Source organism: Thalassophryne amazonica, chromosome 19 (assembly GCF_902500255.1).
Source record: "Thalassophryne amazonica chromosome 19, fThaAma1.1, whole genome shotgun sequence".
NCBI lineage: Eukaryota > Metazoa > Chordata > Actinopteri > Batrachoidiformes > Batrachoididae > Thalassophryne > Thalassophryne amazonica.
The window spans coordinates 62,129,818-62,156,321 of record NC_047121.1 but is presented as its reverse complement, the minus strand read 5'-3'; the positions used below and the strand labels follow the sequence as shown (position 1 = coordinate 62,156,321).

At 39.7% G+C, this 26,504-nt stretch overlaps 1 protein-coding gene across 1 annotated transcript in view; it reads right to left on the bottom strand.

Moving 5' to 3' along the window:
* LOC117532313 (ryanodine receptor 3-like) overlaps positions 1-26,504 on the bottom strand; it is a 323,993-nt gene that overhangs the window by 40,420 nt on the left and 257,069 nt on the right. Inside the window, 12 exon segments of the mRNA XM_034195633.1 lie at positions 3,551-3,647; positions 8,362-8,474; positions 12,900-13,034; positions 13,136-13,195; positions 13,407-13,577; positions 19,972-20,064; positions 20,171-20,258; positions 20,338-20,578; positions 21,737-22,060; positions 23,463-23,593; positions 23,681-23,762; positions 25,892-26,130. Coding sequence (XP_034051524.1) covers positions 3,551-3,647; positions 8,362-8,474; positions 12,900-13,034; positions 13,136-13,195; positions 13,407-13,577; positions 19,972-20,064; positions 20,171-20,258; positions 20,338-20,578; positions 21,737-22,060; positions 23,463-23,593; positions 23,681-23,762; positions 25,892-26,130 — 1,774 coding nt within the window.

The window sequence follows — 26,504 nt, the reverse complement described above, 5'->3', positions numbered from 1 at the left end:
ATAAAAATAAAAAATAATAAAAAAAAATACTAATAGGAATCTGTTTTTGAAACTATTTGTTCTCAGCACAGATTTATCATGCAACAATAGCTTGGTAATATGGTAGTCGCTATAATTTCAGGTTTTTGTGACTGGACACTGAAATCTCAATTTCCCCCTTGTGGAAATCAGACATAATCCACAGAATTCGAGTAATTGTGCTGAAATCATGTTGAAACCTTTTTAGAATTTCAACATATTTCAACATATTACTTTCCTTTAGAAACCTTCAGGAAGTATATTTATTTACTTACATGAAACAGCAGATGTGTTACTTGGTAATCTGAAGTTTTTTAATAATAAGGGGAACATTATATTGAGTATCTACAACAAAAAATCTACAGTAGTGTTCAGAATAATAGTAGTGCTATGTGACTAAAAAGATTAATCCAGGTTTTGAGTATATTTCTTATTGTTACATGGGAAACAAGGTACCAGTAGATTCAGGAGATCCTCACAAATCCAACAAGACCAAGCATTCATGATATGCACACTCTTAAGGCTATGAAATTGGGGGTGTTCACAATAATAGTAGCATCTGCTGTTGACGCTACAAACTCAAAACTATTATGTTCAAACTGCTTTTTTAGCAATCCTGTGAATCATTAAACTAGTATTTAGTTGTATAACCACAGTTTTTCATGATTTCTTCACATCTGCGAGGCATTAATTTTGTTGGTTTGGAACCAAGATTTTGCTTGTTTACTAGTGTGCTTGGGGTCATTGTCTTGTTGAAACACCCATTTCAAGGGCATGTCCTCTTCAGCATAAGGCAACATGACCTGTTCAAGTATTTTGACATATCCAAACTGATCCATGATACCTGGTATGCGATATATAGGCCCAACACCATAGAAACATGCCCATATCATGATGCTTGCACCACCATGCTTCACTGTCTTCACTGTGAACTGTGGCTTGAATTCAGCGTTTGTGGGTTGTCTCACAAACTGTCTGTGGCCCTTGGACCCAAAAAGAGCAATTTTACTCTCATCAGTCCACAAAATATTCCTCCATTTCTCTTTAGGCCAGTTGATGTGTTCTTTGGCAAATTGTAACCTCTTCTGCACATGTCTTTTATTTAACAGAGGGACTTTGCGGGAGATTCTTGCAAATAAATTATAAATAAATAAATTATAAATAAATAAATTCTGGTTATTCTTCTATCCATTTTGATGGTTGTTTTCCATTTTCTTCCACATGTCTCTGTTTTTTTTTGGGGACATTTTAAAGCATTGGAGATCATTGTAGATGAACAGCCTATATTTGTTTTGCACCTGCGTATACGTTTTCTCCTCTCCAATCAACTTTTTAATCAAACTACGCTGTTCTTCTGAACAATATCTTGAACTTCCCATTTTCCTCGGGCTTTCAAAGAGAAAAGCATGTTCAACAGATGCTGGCTTCATCCTTAAATAGGGGACACCTGATTCACACCTGTTTGTTCCACAAAACTGACGAACTCACTGACTGAATGCCACACTACTATTATTGTGAACACCCCCTTTTCTACTTTTTTTTTTACTAATAGCCCAATTTCATAGCCTTAAGAGTGTGCATATCATGAATTCTTGGTCTTGTTGGATTTGTAAGAATCTACTGAATCTACTGGTACTTTGTTTCCCATGTAACAATAAGAAATATACTCAAAACCTGGATTAATCTTTTCAGTCACATAGCACTACTATTATTCTGAACACTACTGTACATTGATCCAGTGACTTCTGTGTTGATACACTGATTCAATGTCAGACTTCAGCATGGATCAAAATTGGATCAATGCCATTTTTGGCGGCTGGAATACATGTCTAAAAAGCTCATCTCCCATTGCTGATTTTTTCCACACATGATATGCTTTTTTCGGGCGGGGGGGGGGGGGGGGGGGGGGGTGAGCAAAAAGAACCCCATACCCAATCGGGGTATGAAAATGTGTGTACTTTGTAGTAATAGTAGTATTGTACAGTTTTTTCACAAAAGTAAATAACTGAATGTTATTTCTACTAATAGGGGTTATATGCATTTTTACTTTAATTTTACAGGTGGCTTTATTTTTTTATTTTGTTAGCACATTTTAAAATAAATCATTTCTGCTTAAATGTGGTTTTGACTGCTCAGTCATTTTGATACTAAGTTACAATTAATGGCTAAAATTAAAATACGATGCAGATTGTTTTCTGTTTTGTAGCAGAATGATTTCATTGAGAAAACTGGGTGATAACACACACTGGTGTGCAGTAGCTGCGCAAGGGGGAATGGGGAGAGATTAGCACAGCTTCATGAGAGGAACAGGGGCTAAGTGATGCAGTGCACAGCTCCACTCATCCTTCTGGCAAAAGCCCCACAGAGGTTAGTGCACAGGCTGTCTGGAGTATTTGTTGTATACTGGGCATCTATTTTATTTTTAGATATGGCTTTGTTATTATTTCTGATGGCTTTGGTTATTATTTCGCCAGTGCCGCTTGAAATAAATCATTTCCACTTCAATGTGGATTGGGCAGCTCAGTTATTTTGATGCCAGGCTACAATTTAAATTAAAATACATAACAAATTGTATTATCTGTAAAGTAAGTGGTGGGCAGTTTCTTCACAGTGAGGTGGACATAACCAGACTGGGCAACACAGGGCAGCAGTCAGTATGTATATATGCAGGGTGGTGCATTCAAAGACTCATTGTTCACTAACCTTTTTAAATCTCCTCTGGAAATATAATAAGTACAGCCATTATACCAAGAAAATCATGATGCACTCTTCAGCAAAAGGCAGCTTTCATATATTAATACAAACATTTTAGCTTTGTGGTAAAGTCTCATTATAACCACACACATTTCCACACAGACTGTAAATAATACCATCGTGAGCATGCTAGAAGCTCCCATGGCATGGGGCTGTGCTCATTGTCACTCGGAATTGGCACTAACCTGGCGTATAATATGACACCCAAATTTAGACTGCTGTTCTCGACAAGTGGGCCAGATTTCATCATATTTGGAATATGACATCAATCAAGGCTACAATTTGGCAATGGGAGACCAGCGGCACAGTTTCTCATGGGAAAGAAAATGTTTTCCGATTATTTTGACCATTTTTAAGGAAAGCCATAATGTGATGCAGTTCTGTTTTGACAGCTACCAATTCTGAGCTTTCTTGTAATGGCTCATGATTGTCAAAAATTTATGAAATACACCTCAGTTTTCATAAATTCATGGGTAGTGACAGGATCTTGGCTTATCCCTACTGGACAGGACAGGACACAGCTGCAGGAATACTAAACAATGCGCCAGCTGGCACTAACATCTGTAACGATGTCATGCTCGCTTAAAATGGGTGTGTAGTTGGTGCGTGAAAAGCACAATATGGATGACTGATTACCGCTGAGTCCCAGTGCTAAAAGAATATTTGGACACTTAGAAAAATGACATGGGTAAGAGACAAAAGCGAGGTTGAAGCTTATAGCCTCTCTCAGCACATGGATACCTACATGAAGCTGCTGTGGGTCAAGATAAGTACTTACTGCAAGGTCCTGAACTAGTTTCTCCTCAAAAGAGTACTCCTCTGTCTCTATCCATATTCCCTGATAGGCCATGAGGAAGAGGTTAATAGAGCGATGCCTGGGGTTGGGAGTGAGAGGAGATTAGCTTGGGTTAGGATCTGAACAAAGGAAGGGAGATGTCCTGATAGGAAATGTTAATAGCAGTTCGTGCAGGGTGCTGGCACATCCAAATGATCACTTCAGAGGCAAATATAGTGCAATGACCAAGTTGTGAGGCACCTATTCACAAACAAGCTGAAGATCCAAAGACGCAAGTAAAAATGAGCACAAAAAAGAATCCTCCAGTCCACTAATCAATTATATGCTCCAAAAAGTCACAATACATCAAAAAAGATATCACACCCATGGAACAACATACTATGTTTCTGCTACATCAGATTGCAGCGAATGCAAAATAATGTCCATCAGTGATAAATAATCATTAAAAAAATACTGTAAAAGCTGGTTCCTGACCCAGAAGTGGGTGACACGAGAGTGAGACGGAGTGAACACCTACAGCGTGATAAATATTCAAGTCAGTCTGCTGTGTATCAATGAGTACAGTGAGGAGGAATAGAACTTTGGCAGATGATGTTGTACAGTCTTCTGAACTCAAGACACCAGCCCACTGGCAGGAAATGAGCAATCATTAAAAAAACCAAAACAACTCTATATCTACACCTATTTTAATCTTGTGTCCATTATAATGCCTGAAGATACCTTCAACCTTTTGGATTTCCACAGCACTGAAAAAACAGAGACCTTTGATGTCAACTGGAGAGCTCTGGATCTGTATGTGGTTTGGTCAGGTCATGTGTTTTACTATGTGAGCGAAACCAAGTTTGATTTGCCTACAAACAGCCTTTGAGAGGTGATGTTAATGCATTTTAGGTTTTTAGGTACTATTTTTCAATTTTTTTTATCCCCAGATGCAAACTCTGTGAAATACATTTCAACAAATGTTGTTATTAAGTATAACATTCTCATAAAAAATAATGTGTGAGTTGTTATGGGACAACCCCTGCTAAGAGAAAAATTAGGCAATTTAATGTAATAGCCTCTTGCAGAGGTGATATTATATTAACATTACGAATATCTATACAGCAATGCAAACTAAAATACTTAATTGTCATACAGATTACTTTGTCAAATGACACTCACCCATCATATCATCATATTTGACTGTGTTAATACAGACAGGCACGTTTGGAAGGAGAGCTGTTTTTATGACTGTAGTTGATTGTTAAACCTACATGTGGACACAAGATAACTTGCAGAACGAATGAAAAAGTGCAGCATATGGCACAGTACTGGTAAGGACAGGACGGATGCAGTGAGAATGTGGTGCAGGCGTACTGCAATGTGACTGTTCACTGTGAGAATGTAAGAATGAACTGGATGTGGTACATGCATGATCACATGTGGTAAGAAATTAGTGGTAATGTGTTAGAAGCTGTGAGAACAAGACCAAATATGGGCTTGAAAATGGCACATTTTTCCATTTTGACCGCATCGCCACTGAGTTTTCAGTTTTCGGGATGACGTGCAGTCCTCATGGTCTTTGTCTGATTGTGACGGGGGTCCTACTCTGACTCTGGGCAGATTGAAACATGATGGCACTCTACGTCTTACTCTGGACCTTTGTTGACCTCAAACAGATGTCTATCTGTACATCAGCCTTTTTGCTGCTTTGCAGAGATGGTGCAGTGGAAAAAGCGACATGAACATGAGAATGGCAGTTAAATTTTATCACCTGGAGGGGAGCGAGGGGTCGTCACGGCAGGAATGCAAGACCACAGCAACACTGTATCACCATTACGTTACCGTCAGCACGGAGAGCAGACCGTCAGTCTGTGTTCTCATGAATTATCTCCAGCCAAATACGTCGATAGGCATTCACAAAGTAATTATTATTTGTATGCCTGAGGCGGGGAATGAGTCGTGATAGTCAGGAAAGAGCAAAGACACGTTAAATAGAAAACAGAAATGGCACATGATAGTTGAGAAGCTTCACAGAGGAAATCTATTACTCCAAACAATCAACTGTCCCCATGTTGCAAAGGGTGGCTAGTAATTATTAGCAACATATGCTGTGTCATATTTCACTGTCAGCAGCTCTGAATAAATGAGTCATTGTGTCATGCAGGCAGTATCATCTCAGCACATATTGGAGTTGGGCACCCCCAGGTTCGGCCTCGTAATTGTTTTCCTCCCTTTACTGTAGCACTCAGCCCAACTTCCTGTGATTGAGTTACAGTGCAGCAGGGCATGAAATTGCTAGTGTCCTTTTTTCCCCCTAATCCTTGATAACGGCTTCAGGCCTCACATTTGTTCTACAATCTGAAAGAGGGGGAGGCTGTGCATTAATGCAAGGTTGGAACCCGGGAGGAGAGAAAGCCGGTGTGAGGAAGAATGACCGAGATGGTATTTGGCCGGCAAACGTAGGTGATGTTACAGTATGGAACGAGGGGTTGGAACAATTCATAGCGCTGCTCCACGATGCTTAACGCCAGCACCAGGCTGGTTTTGGAAAGGCTGAGGTCGGGGGGGGGGACCTGCACAATTAGGTAGTTACAGGAACAAATGGAAATGTAGTTAAAGAAATGCAATTCAATTTTTACATTTTGCACAGAAACAAAACCTTTGTTTGAAACAGTTCACACACTGGCCCTATCTTTAGATGATCTGGAATGCATAATCTTCAAGTACACCTTGCAAAATTAATGATAATTGGTCCAGTAATGAGTTAGAATGCTGACAACATCACAGACCTATGGCCAAGTCACACGGCACTTAAAGGGCATCGAAGCCCTAACGAAACAAGAAATCTGGACTTTCGTTGTCACTGTTTAACCATCGCTCAGCTTTGTTCCTGCAGTGGTCGCTTCATCAGGATTTTAAACTCTAAAAATTTGAACTTACAGCTATAGAATTAAGATTATGAGGCAGGCTAAAAATCTTACAGTCAACTTTTATTTTCACTACTGAAAATCCCTTTCACAGTTTCTAGTACCATGGTGACAATCCTTACAGAGGTACACACGTGTATGTTTACTTCAGTAAATGTAAAAAAAAACATTTACTACAGAGTATTGATTATACAGACAGCAACTTATCTTAGTTTTAACAACATCTTTCCAAGTCAGTTGTCAGTGAGGGGTTCATTCCTATTGTTTTCCAATTAAATACAAAAATGACACCTTAAGGTACCTTGACACTTTCACAAATTTGATCCCTGCACTGCTACACAATTTATTGTGCTAATATATTCTGCTTTGTCCTGCTTTGATCTGCTTGGCACCACGCTATATAAAATCATCATTTCGTAGCAGATGAAGCATTTGCTCTCAGAATTTGGCTGATGAAACCATCTGTCATCACTCCCAGAATCACAGAGAAATTATCTACAGCTACAGGTTGCCTTGTGTGCATTGTGCAGTGGAGAATGCATTTGGAATTTTGTCTAATGGATTGGTAAAACAGTTGCATTTTCATTCCTCCTCATGAGTTAGATCATGTATCTGTAAAATTATGTTTATCTGTAAAATTATGTTTATCATAGCTGTAACATCTTGTCATAATCATTCAGATGCACTGCGCGCAATGACATGCAATGTTTTCGAATATGTTCACAAGTAGTTCATGAAATTAATGTGTGCCAGAAGTTTTTAACATTTCAAAATTTTCTTTGTGTACTGGCACATCGCCGCACACAGTTTACTGTACGTTTACTCACTGCCACGCCAGATTGTGTACCAGCGTGAGGATGAAATTTGTGCAAGTGTTAAGGTGCCTTTAGTGGTCTTATAAGTACAGGGCCACTAAGCTTTTTAAGATTTAAGGCATAAAAAGAATTTTCTTTGGCACCATTATTATTTTATTTCTTAGCCTTTAAATAGGGGATTCATAACATGACATTATCAACACAATCAAAATTTGGGTTGTCTAGAAAAAATATTCATTTATAAGTGGTCATATTACAGTAATAAATATGAATTTTGCTCACTATTATAACAAACACGGCCTGATTTCTTGATTTTGGCCTTGAAACGCAAACTGCAAAAATCGACAATGATCTCCTTAGTGGAGATCGATGTCACGCAACTGGAACAAGGCTAAGGTAAGTTGCTCTCTGTATAAACAAAAGTTTTAAAAAGGTTACACGGCTCATTTTGAGACTTCTGTGACAGGCAACAAAAGCCACAATTTCCCTTTAATTAGTGGGACACACTTAAAGAGTAGAGATGGGAATTGATGAGATTTTATCAGTGTTGACAACATTGATTCTGGTTATTGATCCGATTCTTCATCAGCTCCATCAGTTTTCTGTGTGAAACAAATGTAAACGGATACAGGTTTTCAGTGTCAATACAGTTGTTTTCCATTTTTCCATTACAATATGTCATGACCCTTGAGGTTTTGCAACATTGAAGTGCCAGAAGAAAACATGGCTGCATGGATAAGAGGAATTGACAACCTCTGGGGGACAAGATTCCGTGGGACTGAAATGTTTTTAACAGGTTCTCAGCTGGAACTGCTTGTCGATTCCAATCCCTATTAAAGTATGTGCTCTGCGTGACACGCCCACCTACTTTATGGACATGTCCCATCTCCTACCTCTGCTAGAAGCTCCAACAAAAACTAGAGTTATCTATCTTCATCACATGTGGCACCACCTTTTATCTTATTCATGATTATCTCACCATCTGACACGAGGATATAAGACCCTGAAAAACAAAGGCAGAGAGATGCAAATGCTGTACATGGATATGTATAAAAATATGGAGCAGTACCTTGGCAAATTATAGAGTGGAGCCATACGAAAGCAGGCAACAACTGCTCGTTTCCTCTGTTTGGAGAGCAGCTTCTGCCAGACACATTTCTTGGATCTCAATGGCTGCTCCACCTAAAGGGAGGAGAGAAAGGCAATGTTTGACACTTTGGCACCAGCGCTATGGATTGGCATCACGTACAAGAGGACTGGGATCGGGCATTTTGTTCAGACATAAAAACATTTTGACTCACTGCTTTTTTGTGTGTTTTGGTTTTGTTATAGACATCTTGAGCCAAGCTGAGGTAAATACGAGGGCTGTCCGTAAAGTATAGGTCCTTTTTATTTTTTTCAAAAACTATATGGATTTCATTCATATGTTTTTACGTCAGACATGCTTGAACCCTCGTGCGCATGCGTGAGTTTTTCCATGCCTGTCGGTGACGTCATTCGCCTGTGAGCACTCCTTGTGGGAGGAGTCGTCCAGCCCCTCGTCGGAATTCCTTTGTCTGAGAAGTTGCTGAGAGACTGGCGCTTTGTTTGATCAAAATTTTTTCTAAACCTGTGAGACACATCGAAGTGGACACGGTTCGAAAAATTAAGCTGGTTTTCAGTGAAAATTTTAACAGCTGATGAGAGATTTTGAGGTGATTCTGTCGCTTTAAGGACTTTTCACGGTGCGAGACGTCGCGCAGCGCTCTCAGGCAGCGTCATCAGCCTGTTTCAAGCTTAAAACCTCCACATTTCAGGCTCTGTTGATCCAGGACGTCGTGAGAGAACAGAGAAGTTTCAGAAGAAGTCGGTTTCAGCATTTTATCCGGATATTCCACTGTTAAAGGAGATTTTTTTAATGAAAGACGTGCGGACGGGTCCGCGCGTCGGGATGCAGCCGGCGCGGTGCGGTGGCACAGGAAAAACACCTCCATGTTGATAAACTTCTCTGTTCTCTCACGACGTCCTGGATCAATAAAGCCTGAAATGTGGAGGTTTTCAGCTTGAACAGGCTGATGACGCTGCCTGAGAGCGCTGCACAACGTCTCGCACCGTGAAAAGTCCTTAAAGTGACAGAATCACCTCAAAATCTCTCATCAGCTGTTAAAATTTTCACTGAAGACCAGCTTAATTTTTCGAACCATGTCCACTTCGATGTGTCTCACAGGTTTAGAAAACATTTTGATCAAACAAAGCGCCAGTCTCTCAGCAACTTCTCAGACAAAGGAATTCCGACGAGGGGCTGGACGACTCCTCCCACAAGGAGTGCTCACAGGCGAATGACGTCACCGACAGGCGTGGAAAAACTCACGCATGCGCACGAGGGTTCAAGCATGTCTGACGTAAAAACATATGAATGAAATCCATATAGTTTTAGAAAAAAATAAAAAGGACCTATACTTTACGGACAGCCCTCGTATATGCTTTTCCACTGTTCCCTCAGCTGAGCTTGCAATCTCATAGTACTGTCACTGGTTAAAAAAAATTGTCATCCAAGCAAGGACACATTTCAAGTCATTTCCTGTTTCTAATAATATAACATCAAATTTTACATTCAAGAAACCATTGCACCTGCGATGCTGAATGCCGCACATGGCAGCGATATGCTTCTTAGAATCTATTTTATAATCACCAACTTGTACCTGAAACACGAGTGTAGTGAGTTAGAAGGCTTTGGTGTACTTTATCTGTGTGTTACTTGCAGACGGGAAGTTACTGCAGGAGATGTTAGGCAATTTTTTGCATCATTGTGATCGATTTTTTTGTTCTTGTTGTTGTCTTCTGTGCATCGATGTAAGATCTTAAGTTCCTTAAGATCCCCCAAAGAATAACACTATGACATCACTACATATCTGGCCAACCAACACTCAAAAGTGGTGGAACTGTGTGTTGCCCCAACGCTGACATTAAAATTAAGGCATTTGGTCTTTTTTAACAATCCAAACAAGTTTTTTTGCATGAAGTACAAAACCACTTTAAGCACCACCTTTAACTTTGCTCTCATGTTGTGTGGAGCACCATTCAAACAGTATTATGACTGCAGGTTTCAGCTGTGCACATGACAGTACAGTTAGCTTTATCTGCCACATGGAAAAACACCATCCAGTAGATGGTATGTCAGAAACAGTCCATGCAATTTGGTAGGTGGCTTTCCTGCCCTATTTTATGGTGCCATCAGTAAAATCGTCTGGTGGAGTGTTTTACTGCAATGGAAACGTGTTGATATAACTGAATGTTCTGAAGCACAATATACAGGGTGTAGCAGAAGCATCAAATTAACATTTGATACCAAAGGTTTCCCACTTTCTCTCTTGTTTTCCGTACAGTTCAATAATTGATGACATGTTCAATCCACGCTCATCTTCTTTGGATTACAGCTGCAACATGCACATTGAAGTTTGTGATGACATTGCCACACATCTCAAGAGGGATTCTCCGAATTTCTTTTTCATTTTCAGGAATTGCTATTCCTGAAAATTAAAAAGAAATCTTTGTTATTTTGGAAATTGTATGAATTAAAAAAAAAGTGGTAACATTTTATTCACCCACCCTGTACATTATGTAAACTAAAGAGAAATAAATTAGTCTTTAGTCATCCTTAAAGTGTAGGTGACACGATATGTAATGTTTTTGTTTGAGTATTTTAGACTAAAATTAAACGACAGTTTAAAATGTATCCTTTCCTGGTGTGCCATTACTGAAGAGAGAAATATTCAGATTTTGAACTGCAATCCACTAAAAAAAAGGTAACTTCCTGGTGAGTACCGACATCAGAGACAATTATGGATTTTTACAGGCTACTGTCAGCCCCGTTTCCACTGAGTGGTTTGGGTCAGAGTGGACCGTGTTTTCGGAGTCAGAACCGTTATTCTCGCTGGCAGTGTTGTGTGTTGGGGGGTGTGGCTGGATGTTTTGGTGTTCTTTTCTTTTCTTTGCTCTTCAGGTGGCATGGAAACTGATTTGTCTGTGGAGAAGGTGCTGTGGAGAACGTTGGTTTTGGTTTTGTACATTTTATTTAGGCACAGGTGAAAAATAAATTGTTTTTGTTGTTGGAACCGCTTTCTGGTTATTTTTAGCGCTGGGTTCTGTCTGACGCAGGTTTGCTCCTCAATCCGCGTGGACACATAACAGGCAGTACCCTTTTGATTGGCAGGTAAAACTTAAATTGACGGCCGTGCAGGCACGGTGTCGTGCGGATTCTTCACTCAACATGGAGGCAAAACTGACTATTTTCACATTATTTTATTTTATTGTTTTGTGGATCATATGAATTTTGTCACATGCAGACTGAGATGTTAGGAGCAGATGAGGCGCTGTGAGTCTTTTAACTTGCAGTGCAAAGCGGCTTGCAGTGGAACAAGAGGATCCATTCACAGCAGAGACTCGAACCATCAGCCGCAGACACAACAAAAGGATTACACCTGTAGCTGACCGTGCTGGTCACGGATCAGTACAGCAGAGGCTTGACCCGTCATGGACTTTTCTTCAGCCAGGACAACAATTTCAATTATTTTCAGATGTTTTCATGAAACGGACAGGTAAGATATATTTATTTACGCCTTGTGTGAATGCTTTTAATATTTAATACAAATGTGTTATGTTACTAACATACAGTACATTAACTGTACTCAACAAGGAAACAATATTTATTTTAAAAATATCTGATATTTTCAGTCCCTTGTGTAATTTTTCAGATTTGAAATGTTTGTACCTGTTTCTAAGAAACAAAAAAAAAAAAATCACAAATAAAAAACTCCACACTTCCTCATCACTTCTTTCTGATGTCACAGATAGTAAAACTATGTTTTTAAATCAGTTGATTAGACAAAAGAGCTGGCAAAAAAGTATCACCTCCACCATGCTGAAATCACCTGCATTATTTATTTATTTTATAATAAATAAAATAAAATTACTTTATAATAAATAAAATAGGTGAGGTGATGGTCTAGTGGTTTGAGCGTCCGATGCAGATGGAAAGGCACTATATAAATGCAGTCCATTTACCAATTATAATCACCATTCTGTGTTCTGAACTCTGCCAATATCATCACTGTTGTCAGACAGAAGGTTTTCCTCCAAGGTTTCTTCTCCCTCATTGTCATCTAAATAAGGCTCAAAACCATAAGGGTGTGTTCTCCAAAGCTCATTCAGACACATTCAGATTGGACTTAAAAAAAAAAGCTCCACACTAGAAAAAAACAATTGATTTGGGCTTGAATCAGCAGGTGCCATTATGGTGATGACGTAGCAAAAATATGGCTGCGGCTGAGGGCTGAAATAGAGCGCAGGCTTCCGACAGCTGTTGTTTATCCTTCACCCGTGAACTTACCATCAACTTTTATTGTTCAGGATTTTTTAAAATGTCAACTTTTCATCATTTTTAGTGATTATTTGTGCACATTTTTTTTGTGTCGCCTACACTTTCACACCATATTTGTGGTCCATCTGCAGTGTTGGTTTTCTGCCTCTTTGGCAGTACGATATCAACTCTGACACACGATTAAAAACTTGCATATTCATAAAACACCCACATACAACTTGTAGAATGTTTAACAGCTTGGGTCAAACCTGCTCAAGATTGTAGATGGCAGCTGAGATCCTCTGGATACGGTCCACAACCTTCTCCGGGTCTGGAGGCCCATCGCTCCTCATCACGATGTCCTTGTACAGGTTTAGCTGCCACCTCACTGCAGGGTCCTCTGACTACGAGTGATTCAGTCAGGCATGTTAAGTACACAAGTGCACATCTACACCAGCCAAAAATTAAATCATCCTCTTGCAATCAGAAATTTGAACTCGCTCACTTTTTCTCGAAGATGCAGATTCTGCCAGATGTGCTCTTTGACCTCTTCATCTGTGTCTTTCTGTTGAAGATTAGGATTGAATATAAATAACAAATATCTTATAAAAATTCATGAATGAAATACGTGAACTTTAACCATGGCTCGTCAGCTACCAGGTGTAGACACAACACCAATGGAGATATCTAATGTAAACCTTGGCATCCCCGCCTGCCATTTCTTATGGCCCATGTGGAACATATGTCCCTTGATAGCAATATGAAGATCTGCTCACCATGAGGTAACGTATCTTGGCGAGAGAAATGAGCTCCTGGTCTCCTGGAGTGCACATGTTGAGGCCAATTGGCAGCATTTTCTTGAGCGCTGCCACGATCAGCGAGGTCTGGATGGAGTAGAACTCACCACGTCTCTTCTTGTGTTTCCTCTCCTGGTCTTGTCCTCCAGACTGGAAAATAACACGACACACCTCAAACAACACGAAATGTCACAAGAAAGAATTGTGAAGGTTTTTTTAAGGAGTCACATAAACAAGAGAACAATTTTTCCCTGTTGGATCGTATCACTTTGTTTCATCAACTAATCTTAAAGTGGCACTCGAAGATTTATTTTGAAAATTTAAGCAGCTGATGTTCACATCAACTGCTTAAAAATTAAGGATGAAAACATGGTGTTGAAATAATCTGTTGGGGATGTTTTTAAGAATGTATGACCCCATAGGTTGACTGTGCAAACACCTTGATCCGACCTACACTTAAATTTTAAAGTACCATACATTCCGGAGTATGTATGTATGAGTCTCACCTGTTAAAAAAGATCTTTTGAAGAAGAAATACAGGTGAACCCATTAACTTGCACAAATTGGGGTCCACATAACTAGACCGTGAGTTATCTGAAACCACAAGTTAATGAGGTTGACCATGAAAATATAACATCATTTATACTGTAGTCTAAATTTTCAGGATCCACAAATCGACCGTGAGTAGAGCCGAAATGCGAGTTAACGGTTTACCTGTATATTGCACTAGAGAAAAAGTTGCACCTGTTTGTCTGTATTATCAGTTTATTAATTTGGGATTTTCGTACATTGCTGTAGGGTACTTCTTGTTATATATTATACAAGGTCTATTAGAAAAGTATTGGACCTTATTATTTTTTTCAAAAACCATATGGATTTGAATCACGTGTGATTGCGTCAGACAAGCTTGAACCCTCGTGCGCATGCATGAATTTTTCCACGCCTTTCGGTTGCGTCATTCGCCTGTGAGCAGGCTTTGAGTGAGGAGTGGTCCACCCCCTCGGCGGATTTTCATTGTCAGGAAATGGCGGAATGATTTGGGCTTTTTTTCCATCAGAATTTTTTCAGAAACTGTTAGAGACTGGCAGCTGGAAACCATTCGAAAAATTTATCTGGCTTTCGGTGAAAATTTTACGAGCTTCACAGAGAATAAGGACTGTTACTACAGCTTTAAATCAAATCAAATCAATTTTATTTATATAGAGCCAAATCACAACAAACAGTCACCCCAAGGTGCTCCACACTGCAAGGCAAAGCCATACAATAATTACGGAAAAACCCCAACGGTATAAACGACCCCCTGTGAGCAAGTACTTGGCAACAGTGGGAAGGAAAAACTCCCTTTTAACAGGAAGAAACCTCCAGCAGAACCAGGCTCAGGGAGGGGCAGTCTTCTGCTGGGACTGGTTGGGGCTGAGGGAGAGAACCAGGAAAAAGACATGCTGTGGAGGGGAGCAGAGATCAATCACTAATGATTAAATGCAGAGTGGTGCATACAGAGCAAAAAGAGAAAGAAACACTCAGTGCATCATGGGAACCCCCCAGCAGTCTCAGTCTATAGCAGCATAACTAAGGGATGGTTCAGAGCCACCTGATCCAGCCCTAACTATAAGCTTTAGCAAAAAGGAAAGTTTTAAGCCTAATCTTAAAAGTAGAGAGGGTGTCTGTCTCCCTGATCCGAATTGGGAGCTGGTTCCAGAGGAGAGGAGCCTGAAAGCTGAAGGCTCTGCCTCCCATTCTACTCTTAAAAACCCTAGGAACTACAAGTAAGCCTGCAGTCTGAGAGCGAAGCGCTCTATTGGGGTGATATGGTACAATGAGGTCCCTAAGATAAGATGGGACCTGATTATTCAAAACCTTATAAGTAAGAAGAATAATTTTAAATTATATTCTAGAATTAACAGGAAACCAATGAAGAGAGGCCAATATGGGTGAAATATGCTCTCTCCTTCTAGTCCCCGTCAGTACTCTAGCTGCAGCATTTTGAATTAACTGAAGGCTTTTCAGGGAACTTTTAGGACAATCTGATAATAATGAATTACAATAGTCCAGCCTAGAGGAAATAAATGCATGAATTAGTTTTTCAGCATCACTCTGAGACAAGACCTTTCTAATTTTAGAGATATTGCGCAAATGCAAAAAAGCAGTCCTACATATTTGTTTAATATGCGCATTGAATGACATATCCTGATCACAAATGACTCCAAGATTTCTCACAGTATTACTAGAGGTCAGGGTAATGCCATCCAGAGTAAGGATCTGGTTAGACACCATGTTTCTAAGATTTGTGGGGCCAAGTACAATAACTTCAGTTTTATCTGAGTTTAAAAGCAGGAATTAGAGGTCATCCATGTCTTTATGTCTGTAAGACAATCCTGCAGTTTTAGCTAATTGGTGTGTGTCCTCTGGCTTCATGGATAGATAAAGCTGGGTATCATCTGCGTAACAATGAAAATTTAAGCAATGCTGTCTAATAATACTGCCTAAGGGAAGCATGTATAAAGTGAATAAAATTGGTCCTAGCACAGAACCTTGTGGAACTCCATAATTAACCTTAGTCTGTGAAGAAGATTCCCCATTTACATGAACAAATTGTAATCTATTAGATAAATATGATTCAAACCACCGCAGTGCAGTGCCTTTAATACCTATGGCATGCTCTAATCTCTGTATTAAAATTTTATGGTCAACAGTATCAAAAGCAGCACTGAGGTATAACAGAACAAGCACAGAGATGAGTCCACTGTCTGAGGCCATAAGAAGATCATTTGTAACCTTCACTAATGCTGTTTCTGTACTATGATGAATTCTAAACCCTGACTGAAACTCTTCAAATAGACCATTCCTCTGCAGATGATCAGTTAGCTGTTTTACAACTACCCTTTGAAGAATTTTGAGAGAAAAGGAAGGTTGGAGATTGGCCAATAATTAGCTAAGATAGCTGGGTCAAGTGATGGCTTTTTAAGTAATGGTTTAATTACTGCCACCTTAAAAGCCTGTGGTACATAGCCAACTAATAAAGATAGACTGATCATATTTAAGATCAAAGCATTAATTAATGGTAGGGCTTCCTTGAGCAGCCTGGTAGGAATGGGGTCTAATAGACATGTTGATGGTTTGGAGGAAGTAACTAATGAAAATAACTCAGACAGAACAATCGGAGAGAAAGAGTCTAACCAAATACCGGCATTACTGAAAGCAGCCAAAGAGAACGATATGTCTTTGGGATGGTTATGAGTAATTTTTTCTCTAATAGTTAAAATTTTATTAGCAAAGAAAGTCATGAGTCATTCCTAGTAAAGTTAAAGGAATACTTGGCTCAATAGAGCTCTGACTCTTTGTCAGCCTGGCTACAGTGCTGAAAAGAAACCTGGGGTTGTTCTTATTTTCTTCAATTAGTGATGAGTAGTAAGATGTCCTAGCTTTACGGAGGGCTTTTTTTATAGAGCAACAGACTCTTTAAGGACGCTCGGCGCGCCGCGCTCCATGCTGCCATTGAGAGCCACAAACCCCCGGATCATTTCTAAACGGATGGCTCTGTGGAGCCGGGACCATCATGTGCACTTTCTCTGGTTATCACAAGGGCTGGACATGAACCATTTTCCGGCAGATTTCACTTTTAACAAGAGATTTTGTCATGGAAAGCCGAGCGGAGGCTTTGCACGTCACGACCGATTTGCTGATGAGCGAGACAAAGGAACACCTCCGTTTGGTCTCACAGGACGGCTTTGAGATGGCGTTCAGACAGCTGTCGGTGTTTTTTTTTTCCACTGAGTGATTATCCGAGAAATTGTGGATGTGCCTGGACATGCCAGAACATGTCCCGTGAGGCTTCATCACGGCGTTGCTGTGTGCCATGCGGCACCGCCGCGACGCACGAAGCCTCCGCTCCTCTTTCCATGACAAAAACTCCTGTAACAGTGGAATGTGCCGTTCAATTCCAAACTGGATACTGTGTTTTATCCGGGACGTCATCTGACTAGCACAGGAATTGTGAAAAGACGTGGACATCAGCACTTTTTCAGCACACTGAGACAGACTTGCGGAGGAATTCCGCGCGTCGCGGCGGTGCCGCATGGCGCAAAGCAACGCTGTGATGAAGCCTCACGGGACATGTTCTGGCATGTCCAGGCACATCCACAATTTCTCGAAAAATCACTCGATGGAAAAACCACCGACAGCTGTCTGAACGCCATCTCAAAGCCGTCCTGTGAGACCAAAACGGAGGTGTTCCTTTGTCTCGCTCCATCAGCAAATCGGTCGTGATGCGTGAAGCCTCCACTCGGCTTTCCATGACAAAATCTCTTGTTGAAAGTGAAATCTGCCGGAAAATGGCTGATGTCCAGCTCTTGTGATAACCAGAGAAAGTGCACACGACAGTCCGGCTCCACAGAGCCATCCGTTTAGAAATGATCCGGTGGTTTGTGGCTCTCGATGGCGGCACGGAGCACGGCGCGCCGAGCGTCCTTAAAGCTGTAGTAACAGTCCTTATTCTCTCTGAAGCCCGTAAAATTTTCACCGAAAGCCAGATTAATTTTTCTAATGGTTTCCAGCTGCCAGTCTCTAACAGTTTCTGAAAAAATTCTGATGGAAAAAAAGCCCAAATCATTCCGCCATTTCCTGACAATGAAAATCCGCTGAGGGGGTGAACCACGCCTCACTCAAAGCCTGCTCACAGGCGAATGACGCAACTGACAGGCGTGGAAAAACTCACACATGCGCACGAGGGTTCAAGCTTGTCTGACGCAATCACACGTGATTCGAATCCATATGGTTTTTGAAAAAATAATAAGGTTGGATACTTTTCTAATAGACCTCGTATATTCTTTGAATATTGGAATGTATTTTGTTTCATGCACTCATTCCTGTGAAAGTTCTATATAAATAATTAATATAATCATTATTATGAATAATAAATGCATGATTTTCCAGTAGATAAGTTGCACCTGAGTAAAAGTTACAGAATGAACCGTAAGTTATACTCTGGAAAATATGGTCATAACTACTGACTTCTAGAGGTTGTGTAAAAACAGCGTCACACTTTTCCAAATACTTGTGCAATCAGATTCATCTGAGCCACTTCAAAATTTACCTCGCCCCAACGTAATTCATTTTGAGCAACTGCCAGTGAGGAAAAAACTGCACAACTGAGCCAAACTAATAAGCTGGCTTTGTGAAAATGCAAATTTCCATGTTACACACAGAGACTACAACATCATATATGTAACTTAACACTGACCACACATACAACAGGACATCAACTGCAAAAACACGAGTAGCACATGAACACAGTTTACTACAACAGAGTGTTTGACAGTATTTTTGCCCAGAAGACAAGTAACAAAATGATTACATGAATGACTGAATGAATGAAGCAAAGATCAGAAACAATGCAATGACACAATAAAGTAGAAAACTACACTGAACAGTACAGCAACACAAGCTATTGGCTTTTCTGCCTGTGCAACTGGTGCAAAGAAAGCCAATAAGCTGGCAGGTAAACAGCTCATGCACTGCAGCACTCTACCTTTTCCTTAAAGGACTGTCCAAAGGAGACAGAGAGAGAAAGGCAGAAGAAAGGATGAGAGAGCAATTCATGGAGGAACGCAGTCCTCACATGGATGAGCATCGAAAGGAAAAACCTTCAAACAGGCAAAAAGATGCTTTAGGTTAAGCTGTTACGGTGACGAGGGTAAAGGTATGGAGGTGACTTATTACGGCAGGATTGTTAGTTTTTGCCTCTTTATGGAGACCTTCTCAAAACCTCAGGCCAAGAATCAGTACTGCCTGACACGGTTCAGTACAACTCCATGCATGTTATTTTTTTTTTCTATCCTGAGGATGTATGGATAACTTTTTAATTTATCAAGGCATAGCTCAAGATGGCCATCCTTGCTGAGAAAAGAAGTCTTTGGGTAAGATAGGTTGCCACTTATATACGATGGCACAACATTTGATACGAGTCACCAGTATATAAGGACTTGACAAAAACGTGACAGCCATCCCTAGGTGGTAGCTGTAGCCAGGTAGGGGTCATTAGAGGATTACACAAGAGTCAAAATTGTAAAATGCTCCAATCATATTGACAAGAAGCCACCACAGAGTCATCAAAGGTTTTCAGCCATGCCCTGCACACAGCAAAGGACCTCAGTCTCCTCAGCAGGTGAAGATGACTTTGGCCCTTCTTGTATAGGACATCTGTGTTGAGTGTCCAGTCCAGTTTGTTGTTAAGTCAATACATACACACAAGAACACACAATCAAAGGTCAAAGATTTTGTCTCATTACAAAGGTAGGGATAGGATGCCTGATATGTTCTCCATCCAACAAGGTTCAACAAGATGGTCTTGTTTGTTGTATTTGTGTCTTTATGTATTTATTTGACACATTATATTTCAGCACGTGTTCACACTCTCTGATTTAACGTGTTAACATGGCAGAATAAAGTAGTGCATGAAGTATGCATAAAGTAGTGAGGTGAGCAAAAATGTTTTTAATCTTCTGAGTAATGCACCAGAGAATAACATGGTCAGATGTAAAGTTACCTTTGACATCTTAGTTTTATTATCTCCAGTCAAGAAGGAAAGGTTGTTGATCTCATTCTGGACCACAAAGTTCTGTTCCTCCCGTTTGAAATTCTGAGGAAAACAAACGTCAAAGAAAGATTGGCAGAACACTTATAATATGTTTATTAGATTTTTTCAACCTAAGTAATTTATATTGTACAGCTGTCAGATGGCTTACATGCGACTTGCACCAGAGGATGAATATCTCAGCAACCATCCTGAAGAGAGCATTAGAGTCGGCGTCGGGTTCTTTCAACCACCTGGACCTGTTGTGACACAGTCTGAATGCTTAAATGCTTTTTTCCCTAAAAAAGAACCACATTATTCACTATTCAGACAGCAAACCTGTTGTTGTCCACGTATCGGATGAGCATGGGGTAAAAGGCGTACAGGTCCCTGCACAGAACAGCAAACTCATCCAGAATGAGCAGCTCTGCCTCCTGAGTGTCTCCTTTACTGTCTGCCTTCAACAGCTCCTCCTCAGCCACCACCTTCACAGTCTTCTTCTTCAGCTTCTCCAGCGTGGGCAGGAAGTGGCTCTTCAGAAGGTCTGCACGGGCTTTGCCGATGATCGGCTGTACGTACACTGAAAAACATCAAATAAATATGACACTGTCTGTATTTCAAAAATAAGCTGATAAATGTGTACTAAATGTCATTGTTTTAAAAACATTCAAAATTTCCTCTCTGTTGCATTCAGCCTAATGCTAACCTCCTTCATCTATCTTCTATGTCTTAGCCAGTGGCCTTTGTGTGCATGTATGCGTGCATGTGTGTGTATGGCTTTGATCACGGATTATCTGGGGAGAGCTGACATTTGCCATTTGGTATGCTATGTATTTTGCGTGAAAGATGAATGCTGCAAAAACAGAAAGTTGATAGAAATAATATTTTGGAGAAATTAGTGATATTAGCTAAAAAAAAAGTGAACAATGGATGCTGTGCTGCAATGCACCATGGGAGTTCTGGGGTTTTAAATGTTGTTATTGTGATTCATTTTAGTGTAACAGTGTTGTGTCATTGGTTAATTATGTTCTTGTAGTTCAACTGGTTTACTCAGTTTAGTTAAGTGTCATGTTGCCATTGCCATGAGTGACAAGTGCATTGCATTTGATTTCTTTAGCCACTGTCTCTCTGTTTGTGGGTGTGTAAAAATAAAAGCACCTGCTTGGGGCAGAATTCAGAAAAAACAAAAAGCTCTGCGTGTTTATGTGTGTATAACTTCGATGTCGGACAAAGTGGGGAGAGCTGACATTTGCCATTTGGTATGCTTATGTATTTTGAGTAAAGCATGGACCCCGCCAAAACAGAACATTTATAGAACTTTTTTTTTGTTGTTGGAGAAACTATGGATATTAGCTAACAACAATGGACATTGATATTTACATTCTGGACTCATGCCATTCCAGGAGCAGGTGGCAAATCATCTACATATTATCACTACTGTAGCCAGGGATACGTATTGGCCCTTAAGCCCATTTGGCCAGTACTTTTCCCTGGCTACAGTAGTGTAAAGTAGATGAGAGTCTATGACACCCTGAAAGGGATGCCAGTCCATCGCAGATTTCTCCCACAACCAAATCTTGTCCCCATTTATCCATTAATGCTGGTCTACATATTCATGGTCTAACTCCTATCCCATAGAACCACCTGTTCTATTTCTTGCCGGATCAGCCTGAGGGTTAAAAAAAACAAACAATTCTCTGATATGTAAACAGTGTTGTCAGTGTTAACCTATGGCTACCTGCAATCCTCTTCATCCATGAGGCCTCGTCTATGCCCAGGTTGTTGTTGAGGATCTTGAGGATGTTTCCTAAAATGAGGCTGAGGTGCTCTGAGGTGACGGTGGTGCAGCATATGCTGCCCCCGCTGGCTGGCTGGTTCTCTGGGCCTCTTTCCCAGCAGTAGGACAGATAGTTACACAACATGGGTAGCACCACCTCAATAACATGGGGCATCTCTGCATACCGCGCTCCAGACTCAGCCATGTCATTGATGTCTTTCATCAGACCGTCCAACCGTGGCATGCCAGGACACATCTTCTCCACTGAGTCAGGTATGCCTAGAACTGTAAACATCATAGACAATTAAAATAATGCAGGGTATTACACAAGCTGAATAATACACATGCACTGTGATAAGCTGGTTTAACATGTACATAATAAGGTTGTAACAGGGTTGACATTATACATATCTGCAAATTATCAGTGATGGACGTCTTGTGGGCACGTTTTTGATGCCTTGGCCTTTGCCTTAGCTCATTTTGACCTATTTTTCACAAGGTTTACTTCCCACCAAACCAAAAAATGCCCATTACAGAAACTTTAACGCATACGATCTCTATGTGCTCAGTGCTAAAATGAAGAGGAGATTTGACAAGTCTGATATACAATTAAGATACAACATCTTTAACTGTTACCTTGATTAAACATTACCAAAAATCATGAATTACCATTCTGGCTATCAGAAATGTGTGCATAATGACATTGGTCAAGATTTTTATGCATTATATCTTTAAATTTACTGTGTTTTTGCATCAGGGATATGTGGTCTAAAGTTCATATTTAACATTCATTTCATAAATAAACCTTTCACATTTGTGGGATTTTCTGGATATTTATTAACAATTGCTTCAATCTATGTTGCTTATTTTGCAAGTAAGAAGCCTCATCCAAATATTTAAAGAAAAAAAAAAAAGCCAAATTGATTTTACCAGTAAAACTAATGAAGAAAATGTGAATGAGCCAAAATGTATTTATAGGTTATGAATTATGATATTAGTTACATTGCACATGCAGAAGCCGCAGTTATTCTTCTAACTAGTTGCAATGTAAAAGCCTGAGTGAACATCTAAATTGTCTAAAAGTAATTCAAGAAAATAGAAGGAAAGAAAGAAAGGAAAGACAGACATTAAGAGTAAGTAATTAAAAAAAACAAACACTCAAATTATGTCACAATATCAGTTATAGCCCCCAAAATCTGTTTATATATATATATATATATATATATATATATATATATATATATATATATATATATATATATATATATATATATGTTTTGTTTTTTTTCCTTTCTGTTTTAGACAGTTTGTTCTTTATTTCCAACATCTCACAACATGAACATTCAGTAAGGTATATCTTATATATCATATTCCAATTCTAAGGAGGAACTATGCCAGTATACAAAGGTATATCTAAATATCTAAAAAGGAAGAATAAAATAGGAGAGTAGAAAAGAGTAGAGTAGAGCCACTTAGATGCCTGGTCTTGAGAACCAACCTGAATCTGAACTCAAGGGGAAAAAAAAATTAGATTCGGGTCACTTCAAACAGTACTGCAAATGGGGTAGGGTAATCAGCTGTTTCTTAATGGACATACAGAAACTCAACAAGCTGCTAAACAAAAGTTCATCATCCATGTTGACACCTGCCAAAGGCTCTTATTGTACAATAACTGTAAACCACTGACCGGCTCGTTCACGTGCACTCTTGGTGTTGAAGACCGAGCAGGGGTTGTACGTATTGAGCAGAGGCTCCAGAAATGCCACAGGCATGGCCCCGGCCAGGGTGGCCAGGCACTGACCGAGAGCCGGTAGCTGTCTGAGACGTGCAGAGAGAATGTCAGGATGTTTTGGCACTCAAGCTTCCATCACAATCAGTTAACGTTAACAGAGAGCACCCTCATACCTTTCCACATATATGTTTTTCCCTGTGCCCAGTGCATAGAGGCTGGCCAGGATGCGATAACACGACACCTGCACATCATCCACTGGGAGAAAAAACATAATACATCTTCATTATGTTCATAAATACCAGTCGTAGTCTTACCAGTCTACCCTGTGATTGGCCTGTAGAAAGTTCCTCTGGGCTGTGATTTGTATGTTCAGTTTGTGATGCAGGACACTTAATTTTGCCTTCCTCCTGAGAAAGTCAAAAATCATGCAAGTGCAAAGAAAAGAGGATTGTGTACAAAGTACCACAGTGACCAACTGTTGCTTAGATCCTGAAAATTTAAAATTCCACAAGAGAAACCCATTTTTACTCAACCTGATCATTAACCACTTGAATTAGAGGAGCTTTATTTCAGTGAGAGCACAACTGACATCATGACCATTACAATAACTTCTGCAGTGGCAGCACCAAAGACGTGTAATGCAGGATATCATACAACCTCAAATCAGAAAAGGTGAGGATCATATACAAAATGACGAAAAAAAAAAAAATTGAAGAAAGTTGCAACAAGAAGTCGTAATCTGTACACTGACTTCTGTTTCACTGCAGAGCGTATGAACCAATATTTCATGTTTTGTGTGACAAACTTAGTTTAATTTGTTAATATGCATGGCGAGCACAAAAACACTCCTTAATTTCAAGTAGCAAAAATATCAAAACTTATTAGAATATGTTTAGAAATGTGGTGACCGCAGATACATTAAGTTAAAAACTTTCTTTTCTCATCCGCAGAATTTCTGTGCACCCGTCAAACACGCTGGACATATACAGAGAGTCTGGTTCCAGCTCGATGTTTGCTGAGAAACAGGTGGAATGCACATTCTTACACATCGGTGCACATAAACCCGAATATTCAAATTAATTAAAAAGACTAAGTAGTGTAAACTCAAAGTTTTAAGAAAATGTTCCACTTACTTAAATATTTCAAGTTTGTGTAACATGGTCTTGCTTTTTGAGGAAATTAAACTCAGATTTTTGATCAACTTGAAGTAATTGTACATTAACAAGAAAAAAAGTCAAAGCATAATTTAAGCACAACTTAAAAGAAGTAAGTAATTACATATGAAAATATTTGAGTTGACTTAATGAATACTTTAGCAGTGGTGGCCAAGTGGTTAATACACTTGGTTTTGGTGGAGAAGGTTCCCGGTTCAAACCCCACCCCTGCCACATTTTTCAATGTAATGTGGAAATGTGTCAGGAAGGGCATCCGGTGTAAGACTTTTTAATTTCAATTTTTTGATTGAAATGTTTATTTCGAATATCAAGACACAAAATAAATAACAACAATAATAATATAAAATATAAAGAAAACCATAATAATGGATATTCAAAAACTTTTGCCAGGTCAAGATGCAGATCCACTTTAGATCTGCTGTGGCGACCCCGAGTGAAAAACAAAGGAGCAGCCAAATGGACTTACTTTTACTTAAAGAACACTTTAATCTAATTGCAATCATGAAGTACAAGTAGCATATAATCAAAACGTTTAACTTCTAGGAACAACCTCAAAAATTTAGTGGCAATTGATTGCCACTAAATTTGAGTTCTGCTAACTTGTTCGGGTTTACAGTGTGGCTACAGTTGCATGATCTCAGAAAGTGTCATGTGGTTATCAGCAGGTACTACAGACACTCCATATGTCACCATATTTATAGCCATATTCCAGTAATTTTTTTTTTTTTATTATAGCTACTTAAATTCAAGGAGAGTTTTGTGCTCATCCATTCATGCATTTCAGGTCTGCAACACATTCCAAAAAAAAAGAAAGTTTGCCACTTTGTAATGTTGCCATTCCTTCTCACAACACTTAAAAGATCTTTTAGCATTGACGACAGTAAGCGATGAAATGTTTCAACGGCTATTTTGTCCCATTTTTGCAGGGAAAATCTTCGTTGCATGTCTCGTTTCAAAATTGTCCACTCATTCTCCAGTGAGGACAGATCAGAACGACAGGCCAGCCCAGTACCCGTACCCTCTTCTTCCACAGCCATGCCTTTCAGAAGGCAACATATGCTGCTCTAAAAATCTCACTTTTGTGCAAAGGAACAGTGCATTTTTGTTTTTTATTTGCAATTTCCATATTGTTCCAACGTTTTCTGATTTAGGGTTATAACAGCATGCAGATAGATAATAAACTCTAAAATTATATATTTTTTAACTCACAGAGCAGGTCAACTCCAAAGTGGTGCTGGGTGATGTGCTCAAACAGAGCAGTGAGGATTGGTAGCAGAGCCACAGTGGTGTAGTTGATATTCTGCGACACCCCTTTCATCTGGGAGCGAGAGTGAGTGAACTTCCCCAGCTTCAGGTTCTCAAAAGTCTTCTCCAGATCCTCTGCAGCATTTTCAAAAAATGTCCTCAAACCCATCCGCACTTGTTCCGAGCCCGACTTCATCACTGTCCTGAGAAAGTAAAAGAGGGCATGATGAAGACCATCAACCAAGTAAGGCCATGGCCAAGGACAGGGTCAAAACAAAGTCGTGGACTAGTCCTTTTAACCCATAGGGACACAGCGTGTGTAATGATTTAAGTCAACAGTGGATGAGACATGAGCATCAATATGAAGAAAATGCAGATTCTTTTTGGGGGTAGCATTGATGTCTTACATAGAAAGACATGATAAATGTCACATTTAGTTTTAGAAAGGCATGTTTTTATTTGTTGTTCTACTTTTTCAACATTTTATGTTACAGCCTTATTCCAAAATAGAGTAAATTCATTTTCAGCCTCAACGTTCTACTCATAACACCCCATAATGATAATGTGAAATTTTCTC